We start from the raw sequence: 21,763 nt of genomic DNA, 5'->3' as shown, positions 1-21,763 counted from the left end.
GTTGCTCAGGAAAATGTTTCTTTAGCACCAGCTCTAGTGAAAAGGGTAAGGGCAGAATTTCTGTGAAACATGGGTTGTTGCTTAGAAAGATTCCTGAAGAGAAAAATCTTAAGGGTAATTTTTGCAAGCAGTTTTCTGCAACTGATGGGTGTGGAAGTGATTTAATTGAGTTAACTCAGGGTGAATCACTGTATAGAGAAAGCAACAGTTTGCTTGGGAGACTCGTTCCAGTTCCTAACTGCCAGAGTCTTTCTGAGGTGTACAGATCCACTGACTTTGCTTTAGAAAGACCCAGTGTGGATAGCTTTGAAAAGGTTTCAAATGAAATAAAAATTGTTAGGGAATTTAAACAGCCCTACTAGCTTAACCAGCTTGTTGGGGAGACAATGTTGTTGGAACATGAATGTCTCCATGTTGATTCTTTAAGTAAACTCTGTGACTCAGGTAGTGAGGAAAGATCGGGTTATTGGGTTACAAGGATGCAGGGGAGAACAGGCAAACTCTCATCTCTAGATATTTTGGATATGACTTGTAGTCTCTTAGTGGACTTGACATCTGAGTCCATGTGGAAGCAGAGGTTCGTAATGGAAGGATAAAGGAACCTGGAGTCTAACATGCTAGTGAAAATGGATGGTATCTCTTTAAGACAGAGTCCAGCCTTGGAATTGGTAAAGCTTGAGGATTTGAAAACGAGTAAACAAGCTAGTGTCTGTATTGATGCAAATTACCTGACTGACTCGGGGGAGAAAGACTTGCCCAAAGCCATTAGCAAAGAGGACACACCCAGCCACCAATGGATTCTGTTACACAAAAGAGTTCAGATTTTGACCCTACTGGACAGGGAGGAAGGGAAGGATTAAACCTTGCAAATAAAAGTCACAGGTTAACCCTAAAATACCAAAACACCAAGGAAGTGGTTAACTGAAAGCCTATGTTAAGGAAGACCCTGAGGTCAAGAAAAAGCTAAAAAGATTCAAAAGGGATATTGAATGAGATGACCTAAAGAATGATTTGTCTAAACCAAAGGCTTGGCATGACAAAAATGATTGTAAATGTACACTTAGGATAAAACTGATGTTATTGCTAACGATTGTAACTAACTTGTTGCTGATACCAAGAACTGTACAAATGTACAATGTGCATGGGTTTTTTTTGAAAAACCCTTGAACATGTTGGGGGTGATACATCAGAATTCATTATGTTGTAAAAGCCTTCATGGTTATACTGTTTCATTACAAGACAACACATACTATGTTAAAACGCCTGGTGATACTGATATTTCAGAGTTAGTGCCTGTATCTAATCTTGAAACTGTACACAGTACAAAAACCATTACAAGCTTGAACTGCTGTTCACAAATGAAACTGAGCTAAAACATCTCACAGCCTTTATGGCTGAATGCCAGAGTAAGTGCTCTCTAATGAACATTAATGGCTATGTTAAGTTACCACATAGACCAAACCCTGGAATCACTAAAGTGTTTCACAAAGTATGGGCTAAGTTTTTGGCTGGGCCAAAGCATGCATCAATAATTTGGCCTTACAAAGAATTCAATGTAAACACAGCTCATATCAATGTTGGAAGGTACTTAAGGTGTATCCAGAAGGGGTTCCTCCTAGGGACCTTGGGGAGCTGAGAGAGCATAGGCCTATGAGTCTGTGACCACTTGGGAACAGCATGAAGATGGCCTATAACCTTTCCCTTAAGAAGGACATTGTAGAGTTGTGCAGAGAGAGAGAAAGCTGCGCATTGGAAAGCTCACTAAGGCACAACTGATTACTTAGTTGGAAGAGGAGGATCGCTCTAAGGAGCCGGTTCCTGACCCAGCTGGGGGCACGAGAGAGGCTGGGAGCAGCAAGGCAGCCCCAAGGCCTGCACTGGTTCCTGACCCAGCTAGGGCTGCGAGAGAGGCTGGGAGCAACCAGGTGTCCTGGAGACCTGTTTCCCCAACCAGCAAGGGGTCTCCACCGTGTTTCCCCTCGATGGATCTGAGATGGATGGAATTGGAACTGAGATTGAAGGAGTCAGAGGACCATGAGAGACAGGGAAGGCATGAAGCAGAACAGCAGGAGAGACAGCTCAGCCCTTGCCAGTTCATGCTGCTGCTGAGAGGCAGAAGGACCCATCCAGGGGATCCAGGCCCTGCTCCTGTAACAGCCAAGGATTTGAATTTGAATCCAGGGAACCTACTGGCAGAGACTGAAGCAGTCAGGGAAAATGCAAATGACCTGCCTGGCAAGGGGGAGGAGCTGCCTGTATTTAACCAAAGCCCTGGAGCTGAGTGGGACAGAGATATTTCCTGCCCCCCTGCGCACAGGGGTGGTGGCTCATGCTGGCTCTGATCCTGTGAGCAATGCAGTGGGCTCGCTGTCTGCCCTCACTGGGTCAGCAGGGGCAAAGCTGAGCCCAGGGGAATTGGAGCCCCCTGCTGAGTGTGAAGAACCACTGCCAGGGCGGGACAGCTGCCAACCAGGGCTGGCTTGTCCAGAGGTGCAAAAGGAGCCTTGAGACACCTGCCTGTCATAGAGAAGCCTTTTCAGAAGGTGGCCCTGGACTTGGTGAGGGATGAATGGGAGGGAAAGGCCTCCCCCGATGGAGAATCAGTGGTGGTTAATGTACTGACTTTCCGGAAAAAGCTCACTGAGCTCATGGGTTCAGCCAGGGAGAACCTAGCCAGGGCCTAAGGGAGGCAGAAGGTCTGGTATGACCACTTAGCCTATGGCACCGGGGACCAGGTGAGGGTTCTCATCCCGGTGAGGAAGAATAAGCAGCAAGCTGCCTGGGACAGGCCCTTCAAGGTCATCAAGCAGGTGAATGAGGAAAACGATGTAATGGAACTGCTCAACCGGGCTAACAGGCACTGAGGGTACCAGGTCACATGATGGAGCTGTACTGTGACAGGGAGAGGCTGGTACTGGCTGCATGTGGCCAGGGGGAGAAGGGGGAAGATCCTCTGGTGGATTTCTTCCCTGAGACAAGAGCCAGCCCCTTGCTGGAATCAATTCCCCTCTCTGACCAGCTACCCCTTGCCCAACAGGCAGAGATCGGAGAGGCGCTACATTCATACCAACAGCTGCTTTCCAGCTGGTCTGGGCTCACTAACCAATCTGTCCACTGTGGGGAGCCAGGAGCCAGCACTCCCATCAGGTGTTCCCCATTCAGAGTAACTGGGAACACAGCCCAGGCCCTGGAGGGAGAGGTAAGAGGACCATGCTAGCTTTAGGGGTGATCCAGCCATCCACAAGCCCCAGGGCCTCTCCCGTGGTGCTGGTCCCCAGGAAAGGTGGGTCGATCCGATTCTATGTGGCTTATCAAAAACTCAATGCCATCACCATGTCTAGTGCCCGCCCTATGCCTGATGAGATCCTAGACAAGTTGGGGGAGAATCAGTTCCCCCACAACCAGGGATCTCACTAAAGGCTACTGGCAGGTGCCTTTGGCTCCAGATGCCAAGTTGAAACCTGCTTTTGTCACCCCTTTGGGGCTGTACAAATCCCTGGTCCTACCTTTCAGCCTCAAGGAGGCACCGGTCACCTGCCAGCGCCAGGGGGATCAGTTACTTTGAGAGGCATGGAGAATTTTACCCTAACAGACATTGATGATATTTGTGTCATTAGCCAGACCTGGTAGGACCATGTGTCCCAGGTGAAGAGTGGGCTGGGTCACCTTCAGATGCAGGGCTGACTGTAAAAGCTGGCACGTGCAAGGTGTGGATGGCAGAGGTGTTGTACCTGAGCCACAAGGTGGGGAGAGGTTGCCTAAAGCCAGACCTGGCCAAGGTGGAGGCAATCAGAAACTGGTCTGCTCCCCAGACTAAGAAACAGGCCCAGGCCTTTATTGGGATGGCAGGGCACTACTGGATGTTTGTGCCCCACTTTAGCTCTGTGTCAGCTCCCATCACTGAGCTGTGCAATAAGTGTAAACCAGACAAGCTAGTCTGGATCAGGCAGTGCCAGTGGGCTCTCTGCATGCTGAAGGAGGATCTGGTCAAGGGCCTGGTGCTGGGAAACCCAGACTTTGACAAGCCCTTTATGGTGTTCACCGATGCCTCACACACAGAGCTAGGTGTGGTGCCAATGCACATTGATGCAAAGGGGGAGAAACACCCCATCATGCACCCGAGCAGGAAGCTACTGTCCTGGGAGCAGAGCTATGCAGCCATAGAGAAGGAATGCTGGCCATGGGGTGAACTCTTAAAAGGCTGCAGCCAGATACAAGGGGCCAATGTCAAGCTCCTGAGGTGGACTCTGTCCCTACTGGAGTATGAGATAGAGATGGTCCATGTTAAGGGGAGTGCAAATGTTATAGCTGATGCTTTGTCCGGGAGAGGGGGCCTGAACTTCCCCCGGCCACTGGCAAAAGTGACCCCTGTCAGTTTGGTCTCAAAGGGGGGGGAGAGATGTGACAAAGCAGGGATTTTCCCTTATGCTGAGCCGATGTGAATTTTACTGTTTTGCATGAATACTGTGTGCCTCAGTTTCCCTGTGTGCTGCACCAATACCTCGGTGGTGGGAATAGGGTTGTGAGACTTTGGCTGAGACCTCTGGGGCAGGTGAAGCTGCTTCAGCTGCCTGCACATATGCTAAGACCGGTGCCTTTCGTAACCTGAGACCCAGGAGGGGGATGCAACCAACCAGGCGAGTGCCCGGAAAGCGAGACAAAGAGGAGGAGCAGCAATGGGGATGTCTGAGGTTGGGTCAATGGAAGCTGGCAATCTGCTTAGGGGGACTGGAAGAGAAGGAGTCTAGGCCACCTGGCCCAGAACACCGAAAGATGGACTTGGCTGAAAGTCACCGATTTCAGATCTTTTCTATGCTGTGATCCTGCTGACTAATAAACCTTCCGTTTTTTCGCTGGCCAAGAGTCACATCTGACTGCAGAGTTGGGGTGCAGGGTCTTCTGGCTTCCCCAGGAGTCCTTCCCGGGCAGACTCACTACAGGAAGCGCAGAGTGTGGAAGGCGATGCTGAATGCTCTGAGGTCAGACCCAGGAAGATTGAAGCTGTGTAAACGTCTTGCCCTGGAGCTACTATGCTCAGAGAGAGGAGGCATGCTCCCCCAGAGTCCTGGCTGGCTTCATACAGAGTAGTTCCAGATCATTGCCCCAGTGACTCTGTGACACAGCCATTGACATAATGAAAACCAGTGTAACCAAGGCCAGCAGTGTACTGCATGCTGCAAAAATCCCATACCATGAGACACGACTAGCTGACAAACCTCTAAACATAATCAATACCTTGCTCTAGCTAGTGCCTTCACTACAAATGAAAAAGAGCTGCGTTTTTTTTCTTGTATTCAAAATTCTTAGCTAGGATTTGTTCAAGCAACAACAGCAGAGCTTTACTCCATCTGTCGGGGCTGTGTCTGTGTGTGTGTGTGTGTGTGTGTGTGGGGGGGGGGTGGTAAGTGGTTGAAATACAATCATCGTAGGTTGCTCTGATATTGGCCTCAACAGCTCAGGAAGGTGCCAGTCATTGAATCTCAGCTCTCTCTAAAGGAACAGCAGATAATATCAAAGAATTAGGTACATGAGTATACTGAGCCTCTCTGTTTAGAGAATGATCTGAAATTACTCTAGATTTAGGTAGCTTTAGACTGGACTATAAGAGATGGAAACAAAGCTTACATCATTAACGTATCTACACAACCCTTTGAGCGAATACAGATTGTAGCCTTTTGGCAGACAGAAATAGCTCTAACACTTCCTTAAGTCTCATTTAAGTTAGAATTACAGTAACCAGCTTGCTTGCTCCTGAGTGCCTCAGTTTAGTATATTGATTTGATTCACAGATCAGGACAGAAGGAAAATACTTTAAACAATTCATACAACTCTTTTGTCAGTATACAGATATATTCCAAGCTCAGGAAGTCAATTCACTATTTTTGGGTGTGGTTTTCTTTTAAACTACTCTCTGTGGGGCAGGTTTGGAACAGAGTTCTAATGACCTGATAATCTAAATTCCCTTTTTATGAGAGAGGGGGGAGCCTGTTACACATACACAGGACTTCATGTCTTGACGTGACTGTCTCTAACTTTCTAGAAGACAACCCAAGTGACTTACAGGTATCGAAGAAGAAACTACCTGCAAATTCACTTTGTTGTATATTTTAATGAAGGCAAGCACCCTTCTAACTTTTTTAAATTAACACTTCTGCAAAGCTTGATCTTTGGACTTGATATTTTTCCAAAAAAACCAGGAATCAGGGTTGTGTGCGCCAACTTCCCCTATCAGTACTCAAGTGTGGACTGCAACACACCTGTTCACCATATGAATCCCTTCTGCATTCCTTTCCCTCCCATGTTGCAATGGCACTTATTTGTATTTTGGATTGTCACAAGAGTAGCAGCAGTAGAAGCAGAGAAGCTAGATCTAAAGATATCACATGAAAAAGAAAGTAAATGGTGACATTTAAGTCTGTTGAAAAGGCAAAAGATATTTCCACCCTAATCTGAGGTGGCATTGGAGTGCATTGAGCACTTCACATATCTGAGTAGTATGACGATCAGGGTCACTAAACATCTTTTAGAGATTGGACATAGAACTGGACTTGCAACTGCTGCTCTAGCGACATTCACCCAATTTGGAGGAGGAAAGGTATTAATGAAGTTAAAATGAAACTGCTGCAGTCACTTATCTTCAGCATCTTGCTCAATGCATACAAGACATGGATGCTAAAAACAAGGACATGAAGAGGTTTTCTGCCTTTAAACTGAAATGCTATAGGTGATTGTTGTACATTAGCTACACCTCCCAATGAGTAATGAGGAGGTAATTTCCCAAGTTAAAAGCTTAACTGGAGTGATACCAGATATCAAGACAATCAGACAAAGAAAACTTGAGTTTGCAGGTCATGTGGGTTGGAGAGCATGTTTTGTAGGGTCTGGTGCCAGGTGGAGGGCCCCATGGCAAGTGTGGTTAGACGATGAGCCTTTCAGGATGGGATACGGAATGGCATACTTCTCAAGGCGGTGAGAAGACTGTGAAACATGGAGGAAGATTGCTGGCCGAGTCCTGTGTCTTGTGTTCACTGTGCTCTATGGTGATTTACACTAAGAGAGAATGTTTGTAAATAGTACCTATAAGGCCCAATTAAGGATCATGGCCCCATTCTGCTAGGCGCTGTACACACACATAATGGAGCGAGGACAGTCTGTTTCAAATAGCTTGTAAGACAAAAAAATAATAGGTGAATACAACAGACAAGGGGTGCATAAGGTATAATAGACAGTGGTCACAGCATACTAGCCACCTAAACATTGTTAAGTATTTTGTAGGCATCACGGCCAAGGTGGGTTCTATAAAGAGATTTAAAAGAAAGATAACATAGCCGTCTTGCAGATTGCTTGGTGGGGGAATCTTGTTTCTCCATCATCCACCTCCAAGAATCTAAAATGGTCACTTCTAGTGTTCACCAGATTTGGGGCTCACATTTCAGTAATCACTGCAAAGTCCCTCTCAGCTCAAGGTTTTTATGTGGCAGCGTCCACTCAGGGACAACCAAGTAAATCTTAGTTTTAAAGTATGAGCAAAGGAAGATGCCAGCAGCTATGTGTTGTGTCATTCTAGTATGCAAACCTCTAGGAGCAAAGTGCAACTATGTATCTTTTCTTCATTAAACTGTATTTATTGAAATGGTAACAAGTTCTGTTCAAAGTGTCCCTTCTGTAAAACAACCCATACAGACAAAAGCAAATGAAACATCATCCACTGAGTCAAGTTTGCATTTATAAAATGTATCAAGAAAAATATTTGGATTTCTTTTAAACTAAGGAAATTATACTTCATATATATATAACAAACTGCTTCCATTCCAAAAGAAAACTGAAGTCTCACTGCGTCCTTCAACGCCACATTCATAATACTACAGAACATGTGACAAGAAAAAAGAAGCGTGGAGTTAAATATCCCAGAAATTTATTGAATATTTGCTTGAATACATTCTGTGTAGAAATGTTAGGCTCGCTTGGTTTTGGTGCTCCCAGGAAACCTCACTGACAGAGGCACTGACCTGAAACAGTTGCCAATCTGGAGTTGTTAGATATGAAAATGTTAAGCAAAGGTCTACGGTCCCTCCCTGGCCCATTGGATTTGAGTCTACAGTGAAAGAAGGTACCTTCCTTTTGAAGAACTCAATTTGCGCAAGCTGCTATATAAGAGCAAATGATGTTTAAGAGAGCGTTCCACATCTTGGTCTGTTTAAAACATTCAAATACTTTAAGAAAGTATCTGCTTTTGGAGTTTTTGATACTGGAAACTTTCAGTCCAGGGTGTTTGTATCTGGGTGTCTAATTTATCATATATTCTCCTTAACTGGTACTCATCCCAGGAAATTTAGTCTTCAGCTTTAGCTTCCATTTCCTCAGCATCATCATCTCCATCCACTTCAGCATTTTCCCTCTCCAGCCTTTCCAGCTGCCTTGCAAGCTCAGTCTCATCTGTGTCAGTAACCACCTTGGGCTGAAAAGCAGGACACATACATACCATTAACATTTGGTTTTCTTTAACCTCTTTTATATTTTGTGTAAAATATCACCGATAGGAAAGAAAATAAACCAAATTATTCTGCTGGTACTCATCCTAAATGTAGAGCAAGAGATCAAACTGATTCAAATTTACACTACGAAAAACAAAACTACTACTACTTAATATGATTTTGTGACTTTTTATGGTTTCAATATTCTCTGCAGTACTGGAAACAAACACTAGCGTGTTAGTGCAAAAAAAACCTGGCAGAGAATCTGACTGGAAATGCAAAAAAATTAAACAAACCACTTCTACCTAGCATTTAGAAAGTTTTTAAAAATCTGAGTTTTTATAAACAAAGTTTATCAGGAACACAGGGAAGTATTTTTGGTAAATAAACTTTGTTACTGACAGTTTTGTTTAAGCAGGAACAATATTTGTTCAATACAAAGCAGGTACCACTTATTTTTTGGTAACGGTAGTTTTCCACTGAGATTTCGTCTTCTGCTCTAAAATAATTAGGAAAAATGGAGCATTTTAATACAGAAACAGTTCTCACCTCCATCTGCACATTGAAGACTCCTCTCTTCTCTTCAATCTTTTCTTTAATGACAGCCATGGCTTGGTTGAGAACAGAGAGGCCTTCAGTTCTCTCCAACGTTGTGGTGGTCATCACATAACGAGGAGGAGCTATCAGATTAATCTATAAAAATTGAAGAAAAAAGGCAGATTCAATCATAAAGAAACAGACCACAACAAAAACGGAAGCGACCAATACTGCCCTTTTAAAAATGGATTTGACATATACCACAGTGCAAAGAACATGTATCCATTATTTCTCAAGCAGCATGAACCACTTATGAGAAAACAATTAAGCTTTTGGTTTTAGACGCTTACAGGAGAATGTACAATCTACTTCTCTATATTCATCATTAGTAATTCTTATATAGTGCCTCCAGTGGGAGCTATGATCCACTGAACCTGCGGACACAGCAGGTAAACAAACCACCCCAGCCCACCAGGGGGCTTACCCTGGCAGGCTGTGTGCCAAAGGTTGCCAATCCCTGTTCTAGCTGCTCCCAGAAGATAAAAGGTGATTCAGGGTCTTTGGGAAATGATTATCCATTAATGTACCCAGTATACTAAAACTGTTTGGACAGAAGACTATGTGATTGACTGGGTGCAGTGACCCCTCTGAAATTCAGCATGAGAACCCAAACCCACTGGGGCTAAAAGATCCCTTCATTTCCCAAGCTGGTCCTTGGAAATAAATACTGCAGAAATATATCCAGGAACAACAGGTGTTAAGAAACAGGGTTTATCTACAACATGGTCTGTCTTGGTTATCCCTGTCAGCTAATTTAACAGAATGGACTCTTTGAGATCCCTTCAGAGACAAAGGAATGACTTGCCCACCTAGCTGGGAAGAGGGTGAGAAATGCACATGATAAATAGGCACCCTGATAAGACACTAAACTACTTCCTGGCACCAGTCACCTGACACAGGTCAGAGTCACTTACTTTAATTGGCATGTTCTCTGTGGAACAGTTCAAACCAGCTCTCAGAGCTTCTTTCACTGCATCAATGCCCTCATAACCATAACAAGCAACTTCAATGTCTAAGACAAAGACAACCCAATTAATGCAAAGAATAATACAATATTCAAAAATCCAATTATAGAACACTGTACAATTATTTCAAGGAAAACTATTTTTTAAAAAAATTAATCACTACTAGTCAGCTCTCAGGACCGCTTCGGTACCCTTTGAAAATGGGATGCCCAGGAACGTTGCAGTTTCCCTATCTATAAAACGATGAAAATACTTACATAATTTAGAAGAGTTCTTTGATGATTAACAGTCTTATAGAGTGCTTTGAAATTGTAAGATACTGAAAAATTAATAAAAATATCGACCGAATTAAGTCAGTAACCATGTAATTTCATTTCATAAAGTGGAAAGAGACTTAGATGCAACTTCAAAATATAAAATATAAAAATATAAAAAAATGATAACAGAAGACTGCAAAATGAAAGCACTGTCAAAAAAGCTCAAATTAAAGGAAATGCCACCTAAAACCCAAGAAATTCTGCCAACATTAATGTTTGAGGCCTGCATCACTGGGAATTTTCATACTATCGTATTAGTTTACAGTAGAAATGATTACCATGTTTTGTTTTGTTTTTTGTCTGTTTGAGGACGACTCAGAACCATGAAGCTTGCATTTGTTAATTATTACCTGATTAGTCACCAGACAAAGGTTTTTGTATGTCTATATCCATATATAATTGCTGCACAAAGCAGTCATTTGTTGACTACTCTCCCACACAGGTGATTCACAACACTCCACCATTTTTAGTGGTTGCAATCAAATGTGGATAACAAAGTAAACATCTTAGTCAGACTCAGACTGATCTCTAAAAGCCCACAGGAAAATTCCTTATTTTCTTACAAGACAGAGTTCAAATCCAACTTAGCCTGTCAAAATAACACAACAGTCTATCGAAACTAAATGAGGGAACATTCATTCTAAGTAATTTTATGAGACTCCAGTCAAAGAGCTCTTGTTCTGGGGATTTAATTCAGTATATAAACAGGATTTGGAAATCAAAATCTATGCATCTATGTAAAATCTTAATTTTAATTCATATGGTGCAATGAAGTAACAGCTTTAGGTATTAGCACAAACAGTTTCACTCCCCTGCACTTTGAGCCACCTCCTTCACTTCCCTAAACCCAGATATGGCTTATTCTCGCCACCCCAACCAAAACAATAAAAAACATAATACTGATTGCCCTACAATGCTTTACTAGAGGCATTTTCTACCCCTTTGTGACAGCCTGACATTTGTAACTATCCACTATATTTCGTTGGTAACTGTGCTTGTGGCTTGTTCAATTATTTGGCTGAACAGCCAGATTAATGCTTTTAGCAAAGCACACTGGGCTCAATCATCCTGTCAGGGAAGACATAACAAGCAGCAATGAGCTTAACACGCAGACAGAGAAACTAACATTTTGAGTAATAGGAGAAGCTGTCAAGGGAGGTTGTAAATCATCATCACTAGACAGGTTCAAAGGTGTAATCAATAACAACTGATGAATATTTTAATCAGTCTTTGTGCCAGTTCAAGGGGATGGACTGGATTACTTATCAAGAAGCTGCTTTCAGAGAAGAGGATTCTGTGATTAGCAATACAAACATCAGAAAGAAGCCTATGGAATACTTAAGGAAGGACAGCAATGTTTCTTAGACTGGGCTAGTAGGTCCCCTGTTACAGTGTCATTTCAGCATGCCTTAGCCACAGTCTCTCTCCTCCAAAAAAATATACAAAAGTACCATGGGATTTAGAGGAAGGAGGACACGGACAGTAATCTGAAAGGCATTTTATTCAAGGATAGCCAATTCTGAAACAGCAATTTCATTCAAATATTGTCACTGAGAGGTAGTAATTGTTTTAATTGGGTTTATAATTTTACATTGTGCTTAGTAACTGGATTTCAGTGACTGTGTGTTGTGTATAAGGACTCTGGTCATAAACTTATTGTCCATTTAGAACTCACCAGCTCGGATTTTGACCGCCTGTGGTGTCAGACGTCTATTTATGTTGTCAATCAGAACACGTCTCTCATCTTCTGTCAAATCTAGTCCATCCAGAATTGCAGGGTCTCTGAGTCAAACAAAGCAATGTTAAACATGTTAGCGATCTATAAACAAGATGAGACACAAGTAGCAATATTAACATGTAGTACTACTCCTATAGTGTTATGTATGACAAAGTGATATGCTGTGCAAAGAGAAAGGGGAAGCTTTGTTAAGAAAACATTTAAACAAAGGAGAGAAATGAAAGCATCCACTTAAAAATACCTTTGCTGTGGACATATCTCTCGATAAGGGAGGAGCACAGTTGCCTCAGCCTTTCATTCAAGTTATGTGGAGGAAATAAGACTGCATGACAAACTCATTTTAATCAAAAGGAGGGAATAACTTCTGTTTGGCATCAAATCTACATTATATTTGCAGTGAAAAATGCAGCCAGCTATATGGAGCTTATACTGCATCCCTTATGCAGAGGAGGCTATGCTATGTGAAAGAGAAACCCTGACACAGAGATTTAAAGTAATGGCTTATTCAAATACCTTAATGTTTTGGTCAGGGGCAAATACTACCCTATAAATGAAAGAGAAAATAAGACTACATAGCCCCCACCCACTCAGTATGGTGCTTTGACTCCCTCTTGTGGTAGATGCACCACACTTGGCTAACAGACATACGTCTTTCTAGCTCAGGCACCAGAGGTTGATGCTTTAAGATCCAGAGCTCCGGGGTACAATTGCTGCTGCTGCTGACCTAGTCAGGGGTGAGGTGTAACAAGTGGTAGCATTTCCTTTTAGTGCTGCTTTGCTCCATTCAGCAAACTACTAAAACAAACAAGCATAGCCCACTTAGATTGTAAGCTCCTTGGGGCAGGAATAGTCTTTTTGTACAGCACCTAGCACAATAGGGGCCTGCTCCATGACTAGGGCAATAATAAAAATACATAATCATGTAACTAATAATAATGGATAAGCTCCTCACAAACAAGTTTTCCCCATTAGACCTCCCCTTGTTATTTCACTGCTGCATAAGAGCAATCTGCTGAGCAAGTCATCCTCTATTGCCTAGGGAGCCAACATCCTGATAGTTCCATTTGCAAGCCCTGATTAGTCACACCAAAAACGAATCGTAGTTCTCTGAAATGCAACACAAGCCCCACCTGTAACACCACTAGCTAGAACGTATTAACTAGAATGCTTTCCACAACAGACTTAATTTTGGACATCATGCTCTGCTATCTTATGATGATCTTTATTGATTTTACATGCAGAAATATAGCATAAGGACACACACGGTCAAACTATAACCAACAGATTTTATGTCATACTGTTTATATCCTGAAAAATATGAATTTATATAGGGTGAATATGGTGCCCTTGTTAAGTCTGAATATCCAGTCTCCTAACTTACAGCCTGATCCTGCACGTACTCCAATTAAGACTTCCACAAAATTCAACAGGCCCTTAATGAGCAGACACTTGGGGGAAGATTTAAATTATTTAGATGCTTAAAGATACAGATAGGCACCTACTGGGATTTTCAAAAGCACCTAGGCACCAATCTGCATCTTTAGGTGCCTAAATACCTTTAAAAATCTGGCCCTGGGTATGCTATTATGTAAATGGTATATTTGTTTTCAGGGTTAATTTGTCCTTGTACACACCAAGAAACACATGGTGCCACAACCAATCACTTTTCAGTAATCAGAATCACATCAATTATATGTTCAGCCCTTGAAAATGTAAACCAAAATTTGAGTTTATACACGCGAACAGTGCAAAGGTTAAGATTTAAGACTACAGTTGATGAGAATGCTTTCTGCACCTAGTGCATAGCGATGCCAATAACTGTTGTTCCTTCTTTTGTTTTTTTTAAATGTAGTTTGTTTGGAATATATATTCAATTATGCATTTTGGTTGCACAGTTAAACTCTCAAAAAATCACAAAGCGTCAAATTTGCCTGTGGAATCTTAACTCTGGCCTTTCCACATATGTATTAAGATAAATTACATGATTACATACTGACTTCTTAGATACATTTTTTTCTTGTAACTCTTAAAAAGTTGTGGGGTGGGTTCCCCAACCCTAATTCTGAAAATTAGATTTGAGTAATGAGTTTTCCAGGTTTAATCCTCAAAACAGCCCTACTTATATAAAGGACTCCAGGTCAATACCACAGTGTTTGTCTCACAGTATGACAGTGCGCTTTGGGGTCCCTTTTGGAGCAATGTGCCCTGATGTGCCATTAATCAGTGAGCATCCCTTCATTAAACTAAAACTCTTTCTCCATGGGAGACATGTTAAATACCACCCAAAAGCCTTGTTAACTTCAAGTATTGTCAATTGGATTATCTCAAAACACAATATACAGATACAATTTAAGGAGGATTAAAAACCAGTAATAAAAGCCTTGAATCTCCAGGTGGATATAAGAAAACATGCACAGATTGAAATAACCAGTCACAGACACCTAGAGGCAGACTGAAGTTATACTTTTCTAGATTTTGTATTTTAGAATGGGAAGAAAGAAGAGGGGGAAGAATTTTCTGAGAAATCCAATTCTGGTTTGCCAATTGAGCCTTTTATGAAGGCACCATTAAGAGGAACTGCATGTCTTAACAGATCAGTCTTTAAGTGAATGGTCTGTATCTCAGTACAAACTATTTCAACTGATGCACCGCTTCTGCTTCCAGTCCCTTAGATCAGTGTTTCTCAACAACCGGCCCATGGACGAGTGCTGGTCCTGGAGATATCCCTGATACAGTTTAGGAAGGCAGAAAGCCGGTCCCTGGTATCAAAAAAGGTTGAGAAACACTGCCTTAGAGGAATGACAAGCCAACCTCATTGATACATTTGAAAAGAAGGTCTAATCTAACAAACCTCTGGGATTACAGGTAAACATCATCTACTTCAAACAGATTAGTCTCAATACATTTGTATTTCTGTATTACAGGCATATACTTGGGAACACCTAATTGGGAGACAAGTGAAATGAGATCCTGTTGATGCATTAGGGAACCATCTGGCATATATAGTTCCTGAAAGTCATTAACACACACAAAAAAAAAGGTTTGCAAGGACTATAGGGCCCTACCAAATTCACATTGCATTTTGGTCAATTTCACTGTCATAGGATTTTAAAAATCGTAAATTCATGATTTCAGCTATCTAAATCTGAAATTTCACATTGCTGTAATTGTAGGGGTCCCGACACAAAAACTAGTTGGGGATGGGAGGGAGGGTGTCACAAGCTTATTGCAGGGGGGTTTGCGGTACTGCTACCCTTATTTCTGCACTGCCGCTGGTGGCGGCGCTGCCTTCAAAGTGGAGCAGCTGGAGCGGTGGCTGCTAGTTGAGAGCCCAGCTCTGAAGGCAGAGCCGCCATCACCAGTGCGCAGAAGTAAGGATGGCCTGGTATGGTATTGCCACCCTTACTTCTGCACTGCTGCCTGCAGAGCTGGTCGCCCGGCCAATAGCCGCTGGGTGCTCTGGCCACACAGCTCTGAAGGCAGCGCAGAAGTAAGGGTGGCGGTATTGCGAACCCCCTGCAACTCCCTTTTGGGTCAGGACCCTCAATTTGAGAAACGTTGGTCTCCCCTGTGAAATCTGTATAGAATATGATAAAAGCACCCAAGACCAGATTTCACAGTCTGACGCATTTTTCATGGCTGTGAATTTGGTAGGGCCCTAGCAATGACCACAGAAGAAAACAAGTTAAGGAGGAGTTCAATTTAAGTGAGCTGGAAATTGACAGACACAAAGGCTAAACCCTTTACTTTTTTTAAAAAAAGTATTGTAAGGCTCCTTAATGATGCCATGTTTCCTCCGGACTGGCAGCACTTATAAACCCATTCTTCTGTGTTCAAATACCTTACTCAGAGAGTTCCTCAATAATTCTCCATACCAAAGCAAATTACTTTTAAAAACAGGCCTGTGCAAAGTGACACGCTTGTGGGAGAATACGGCAGAATCCTTGGAATCTAGTTCCCAGTGTTAAAGAGCTCCAATGAGAGCACCACGTTGGTGCTGCCTGAAACAGATGTTGGGCAGAAAAAATTGGGAATAGTGAGACTTATTTGACCAGTGTGTGACTAACGCTGCCCGTTGTCCAATGGGCTATAAGGAAAATTTTGATGGCTCTATTCCGAGAAACACTGTTCTACAGCTATGGAACTAAAACAATAAGAGTAAAAAGGTGCCCTTACGAGACTGCATGCTTGAATGCATCATAAGCACCATATCCTGGTCTTTTGTACTTGTCATCAAATACCCAGGCAGTTCTCTGGAACAGACTCTCCAGCTGCTCATCCTTGGTGTATTCCAACACCTCAGCAACATGGCGAAGGATACTGTAAACCTAGGACAAACAACAACAACAAAAAAAAAGGAGGGGATGAAGGACCTCAGTGAAGATTATTATTTAAATTGTAATCTCTTCGGCACAGGGATTATCCCCCCTCACTATGTGTTTGAACAGTGCACAATAGAGCTTGCTCTTTGTTGGAGCCTCCAGGTGCTACTGTAATATAAATAGTAAGAGTAAAGAATATTCATATAAGAGGCAGCAATTATAAAGGAGTTATAAACTGAAAGCTTTAGGGTGCTGACACCGTATGATTTTCCTTACCTGGCATTGCATAGGGCAATTATATGCTATACCCTATACAATTATTCAGTATCTTAAAGTGCTTTATCAACATTAACCTATATTGCACGTGTGTGAGAATGATATTATTTATACCCATTTGAGGAGTGTTATACTGAACAACATGAGTCAGTGACAGAGGTGGAAACAGAACCCAGGAGTCCCAGCTCCCAGTCTAAACCCCAGCCATATATTTCAAAGTATGTTAAAGGAACTAGAACGGCATTTCATTTTCACAACAGTTCAGCTCTCTGTGGTTTTCTTGGCATGGAGCGAGTTGGAAATGTATGTGGTTGGAAGTCAGCAAAGTAATGTAAAGCACAGACACGAACTTACAGTTTTTGATTTGGTGAATTTGTCTTCACATTTGATTGCCTCCTCTGGGGAAACTCTTCTTTTTGACAAGTCAATGTAACCTAACAGGAAGCAAAACATTTTGAAAGATTCAGTTTCAGTGTACAGAGTACAAACACTTCGCTTACATTAGTGACAAATGCTCCGAGCCTTACGCATCAGGCACTGAGATCAGTTACAAGCTAAGCAGAACTTCCAGAATAATTTAATCAGAGATGAATAACAAAGATTGAACCTGTTTTAGCAGATTAAAATTTGTTCTTTGGACTGTAAATCAACTTAAAACAGCTACCTTTCACATCACCAACATTTTTAAAATACTGCTTCTATTTAAGAGCATTTGCCCCAAAATTCAGTACAAGTTTCTCCTTATGCTCTACTTCAGCGATTAACTAGCCACTACTATTCCAAGAACTGTGCACATTCTTCGCGACAATGATGCCGGCACACACAAAAGTAAATAAAAGGGATATTTTTGGTAGCATTTCACAAGAAACCATTTGAAGTTGGCAGTCTTGGTAGTTTAGATGGGTATGACTCTACAGCAGTGGTTCTTAACCTGGGGTGCATGCACCCCTTGGGAGTGCGAGATGGCCTTTCTGGGGGTGCGAAACATGCTGGTTTTTTTAGAAGATAAATCATCGAAATCACAAATTCAGTACAGGCATGTAAATACAACTACTTTGTTTCATCAAACCTAAGTATTTATTAACATTATAGATTTTTTAACAATTACTATAATATACAAATAGGTTTAAAGAACTGACCTACTTCAACGATTTTTGATAATGGTGCAAGAACATATTTTGAGAACCAAAGAGGTGCACGCTGCAGTAAACGTTAAGAATCACTGCTCTACAGTATCATAGCCAAGATCTGGGCTCAATTTCTGCTGCAGTTCCTTGATCACATCTATGTAAGAAATGAGAGCACAGCATGCTCAGATACTACAGGTAGGCAGGTCTTCCAATGCTTAATCCTGTCTGATTAAGCAGCAGCACTGATGGGTTCCAAATGGCATCCCAACTAGTCCATCTCAGGAGTTCCTCTCAGGGTTCAATAAGAGAGGCAGATGACCCCAAGAGAGCTTTTTTAAAAGGAGGACGAAATCTGTAAAGGTAAAAAGTATCCTTCAATGCAGCTTCTTTCATCTGGAACAGACTTTCTGCATCTCTCCAACTCATTTCAAATCTCATCTGAAAATGTTTCTTCTCCCTTATTAACCCTCTCAATTTCTCTCTCTGTTGTTATCCGTGATTCAATTCCGATAAATATTTTAGGAATACATTTTATATGTAAGACTATACTGGGGTGGCCAAACTATGGCTCACGAGCCACATGCAGCTCTTTTACAGTTCAAGTGCGGCTTGTGAAGCCCCTCGCCCCTTCTCCACTGGGGGGGTGGGGGGAAGGAGGAGAGTGGGGAGAAGAAAACATGCTTTACAGAAGAGAACACTGCTTTACAGTGGGATCGTGGGGTAGGGACTGAAGCCCCAAGCCCTGGCAAGTGTGCCCCAACTCTCAAACTTCTGAAGATCGTCCTATATGGTTCAGAGCGTCAGTAAGTTTGGTCACCCTTGGACTATACAAATGAAACAACTGTATTTTCCGGTTTCTAAAAGAGGATGCTTTTGTGTTTCACTAACTACTGAGACAGGTCCGAACACAGATGTGGCACTGTTATCTGCGAATACTGAGGGGACTGCTTGTATGCTGTATCCTATACCAAATGCATTAAAAGAACTTTCAACTTGCAATGCTAATTATTCAAAAGTCAGGAAATACCAAAGTTAAGAGTGCCTATGCAACCTTACCTCTACCCATGTGTGTATGCATTATATGATGGAGAATAGTTACATGATCATATAATATTGTGTACACATTGCCTCTGCCTTATTTGGTGCACAGGATGGACTGTGTGGTGTGAATGAGAAAATTGTTCATTATTTATGTTTATTCTCACTGCACCAGTAGTATCGATGGTCACCGTTTTCCTCACTCTATATCAACAAGCAGAAGCACTACTGAACTTTCAAAAGAAAATGCCACTTCACTATGGCTTGTTGACCAAGCATAAACTTTAGAAGTCTTAAGGCCTGATCCTGCAGATCCTCCTTCATATGACTCCTCCTCTCTCCTACAAGCAGTCCCTCTGAAGCCAACAGGACTACTTGCCTGAGTAAGGATAACACACAAGGACAGCAGCTTGCAGCATCAGGCCTTACTTTGTGCCACTATATATTTAAAAAACCAATTACAAATTCAAAGAGTAGCTAGGGTCCCAGATTTTACAGCATTGCTTTTTACAGTTACAATCAGAAGTGTCATTCCACCTACTTTCCCAACATACCTTTCTCTTTGTCGACCCTTATGACCACAACACACTCATTCCTGCCTATGCGGATGAGTTTGTTTATGGAGCGGATACGTCTCCTGGATAGTTCACTAAGAAGAATCATGCCTTCAATGTTGTTGTATTCCAGTAGGCTGACATAAGCTCCCATTTCAGCAATGGATCGAACATTGACCATCACTACATCTTCCACCTCTGGAAATTTATGCTGGTAGAATCTACAGCTTAGTCCAGGCATACTGTGATTTGAGTAAAAGAAGCAGAGATTATTATTCATCTCACTGCACTGGCCACCACTAATCCACTATTGTGGCAAATACTGAGATTTCAACTGCAGGTGGAGGACAAAGAAAAATGTTTCCCTGTTTGTCCACAATTTGAAATTGTGCACCAACTAGCTCATGATTTCATAAACTTTGGCATGTAGAACTTACACTTAAGTACTAGTAACACTCATTAAGCCTTACAAATTATTAACAACTTTAATATTAAACTATATCAAGCCCTTTACCTATCTGGTCATCAATTGCCAGGAAATGTCCAACCAAAAGGGTTTTGGCCATTCCATTAAAAATTGATAGCTATGTTAGGAGAATAATATGAAAAACAAAACCATTAAATACCAGTTAAGGTTGCTTCAGGGCACAACCTGTCCGATCACCCAAAACCTTGAAAGTAAGGAAATACCATGTTGAAGAGAGAAGTCTGCTCTGAGCTTGTCATCCAGGCATCACATTATCTATGAAACACCATACCTCACCACAGATAGGGAACTTCAAAAAGGACAGAGACACAAACTACTCTCTCTGCATTCACCTGACTCTCAAAGTAACACAAAAATCATAACTCAGACTTTAACAACACTAGCATATATGCAGGGAAAACATCTGGAGTCCAGCTTACTGGGCAACACATAAAATGACGTAGAGAAAGTAGGAGGCTGGAATTTAGGTTTTGGATTACAAGTCAAGGAGGAGGATTCTGGACAATGTAGTACATCTCTGGATCCCACAGGGGAATATTCCAGGCTCAGTGCAGAGTCCTTGGAAAGACCGTCTAAAATACCTCAAAATGGGCACTTTTTGGGGGTCAGAGCACAAGGATCCAAAGGAGATGTCAATACAGAGGATGACACTAACTGGCCCAGATCTGATGATGCCCTAGAGAAAGAACAGCTGGTGCAACGAAAGCCTAAGTAAGGCACGGTGATGCTGATCGGAGAGGGAAATACCAAGAACCAGCTGGGACTCTTTTGTCTCCTTCCCTTGAAGGCAATCAGCAGCAAGACAGCACCAAGACCCTATTAGAATCCTCACTAAAACAAAATGATCGGCATCACTGGAAAAGAAAATGCTTTCTACTACCTCTAGCTTGCTAGGAAACTTTGCTTCTTCTTCCTGTATGAAAAGCCACACGTTTGTCACCTCTAAGCTTAATTACCATAACTCAGTGTACAGGCCTGAATATTTAATGCCATGCAGAATGCAGCGGGCCAAGCCTCTGTGAGGACACCAGGCCTGGGTCTGTAGCCAGTAGCTCTCATTCTGTTTCCATTGTCAGTTCAAAGCTTTGGTCCTGATCCTGAAAGCTATCCATGGGTCAGGACCCAGCTATATCAGGCTTCCGCTCACGACCTCCCTTGAGGAAGGCGGCAACACAAGAACAGGAACAAGCCAGCAGAGGGTCAACGGGCAAGACGACCCAGCGACAGGAGAAAGAAAGGCAGAAAGCCTAAAGCTGGCGAGACATTTTCATTCGGCAAAACACTTAGTCTCAAAATCTCTCTCAACGCACTCGTGAGCCTCGCTAGTCTGTGCGGAGACAGCGCCAACGCTTCCCGCAGCAGCGGCGCACAGAAACCGAGAGCCGGACTCCCGGATGCCCCGCACCGGTGGGCCCTGGTGCCCCGCCGCCAGCCCCTACACCGGCCTACCGAGGAGCCAGCGCCGCCCGCAGGCTCGGGACAGAGGCCGGCCGCAGCGCGCTCCTGGCAGCCGCTTCCCCCGTCACTACGCCCCGCACGCAGGCTCTGGCGGGGCCGCCCCGGCCTGCTCGTCTCGGACGACGCAGTGTCGCCGCCAGCTCCACGGGCCCGGCCCGGGGATACGCTCCGAGGAGAGGGAGACTCCGGCGACCGCATTACCTGCTCGGTATCCGGGTCCCGCTCTCTGCTCCGGGGGTCTCGCTTTAGTTCCTCCCTGTCCACCGCAGCGTGCGCCTAGCCTCCACCTCACTGCGCAGCCGCGAACCCGCCCCTTCTCACCTCACACAGCGCGTGAGACCTGTAGTGCTCGCGCGAGATTCCATACTCCTCATCATAGAGTCTCCGCGACCGCCGGGCGAGATAGA

General features: G+C 43.1%; 1 protein-coding gene across 2 annotated transcripts; it reads right to left on the bottom strand.

The window, feature by feature from the left end:
* Window positions 1-7,898: 7,898 nt before the first annotated feature.
* On the bottom strand, window positions 7,899-21,700 carry EIF2S1 (eukaryotic translation initiation factor 2 subunit alpha). Of its 2 annotated transcripts, none has more exons than XM_077818701.1 (8): window positions 21,678-21,700; window positions 19,412-19,653; window positions 17,044-17,123; window positions 16,268-16,419; window positions 12,029-12,135; window positions 9,986-10,083; window positions 9,024-9,167; window positions 7,899-8,458 (listed from the first exon to the last, which is right to left on the bottom strand). In XM_077818701.1, exons 2-8 carry the CDS (start codon window positions 19,650-19,652, stop codon window positions 8,333-8,335), a joined length of 948 nt encoding a protein of 315 aa, XP_077674827.1. In that variant the 5' UTR covers window position 19,653; window positions 21,678-21,700; the 3' UTR covers window positions 7,899-8,332. The 2 variants fall into 2 exon arrangements, with proteins under 2 accessions (XP_077674827.1, XP_077674828.1); XM_077818702.1 differs by lacking the exon at window positions 21,678-21,700 and adding an exon at window positions 21,558-21,670.
* Window positions 21,701-21,763: the final 63 nt, after the last annotated feature.

This window comes from Eretmochelys imbricata, chromosome 6 (assembly GCF_965152235.1).
Source record: "Eretmochelys imbricata isolate rEreImb1 chromosome 6, rEreImb1.hap1, whole genome shotgun sequence".
Taxonomy (NCBI): domain Eukaryota; kingdom Metazoa; phylum Chordata; order Testudines; family Cheloniidae; genus Eretmochelys; species Eretmochelys imbricata.
Note: the sequence above shows the minus strand (reverse complement) of the source record. Positions and strands in the feature narration are given on the sequence as shown.

Coding starts and splice junctions, on each gene's coding strand:
- EIF2S1 (XM_077818701.1), bottom strand. CDS start 19,652: ATGCCTGGACTAAGCTGTAGATTCTACCAGCATAAATTTCCAGAGGTG. Junction 12,136..16,267: donor GCATTCAAGCATGCAGTCTC/GTAAGGGCACCT, acceptor TGTTTGACTCAG/AGACCCTGCAATTCTGGATG. Junction 10,084..12,028: donor GGCGGTCAAAATCCGAGCTG/GTGAGTTCTAAA, acceptor TCTTTGTCTTAG/ACATTGAAGTTGCTTGTTAT.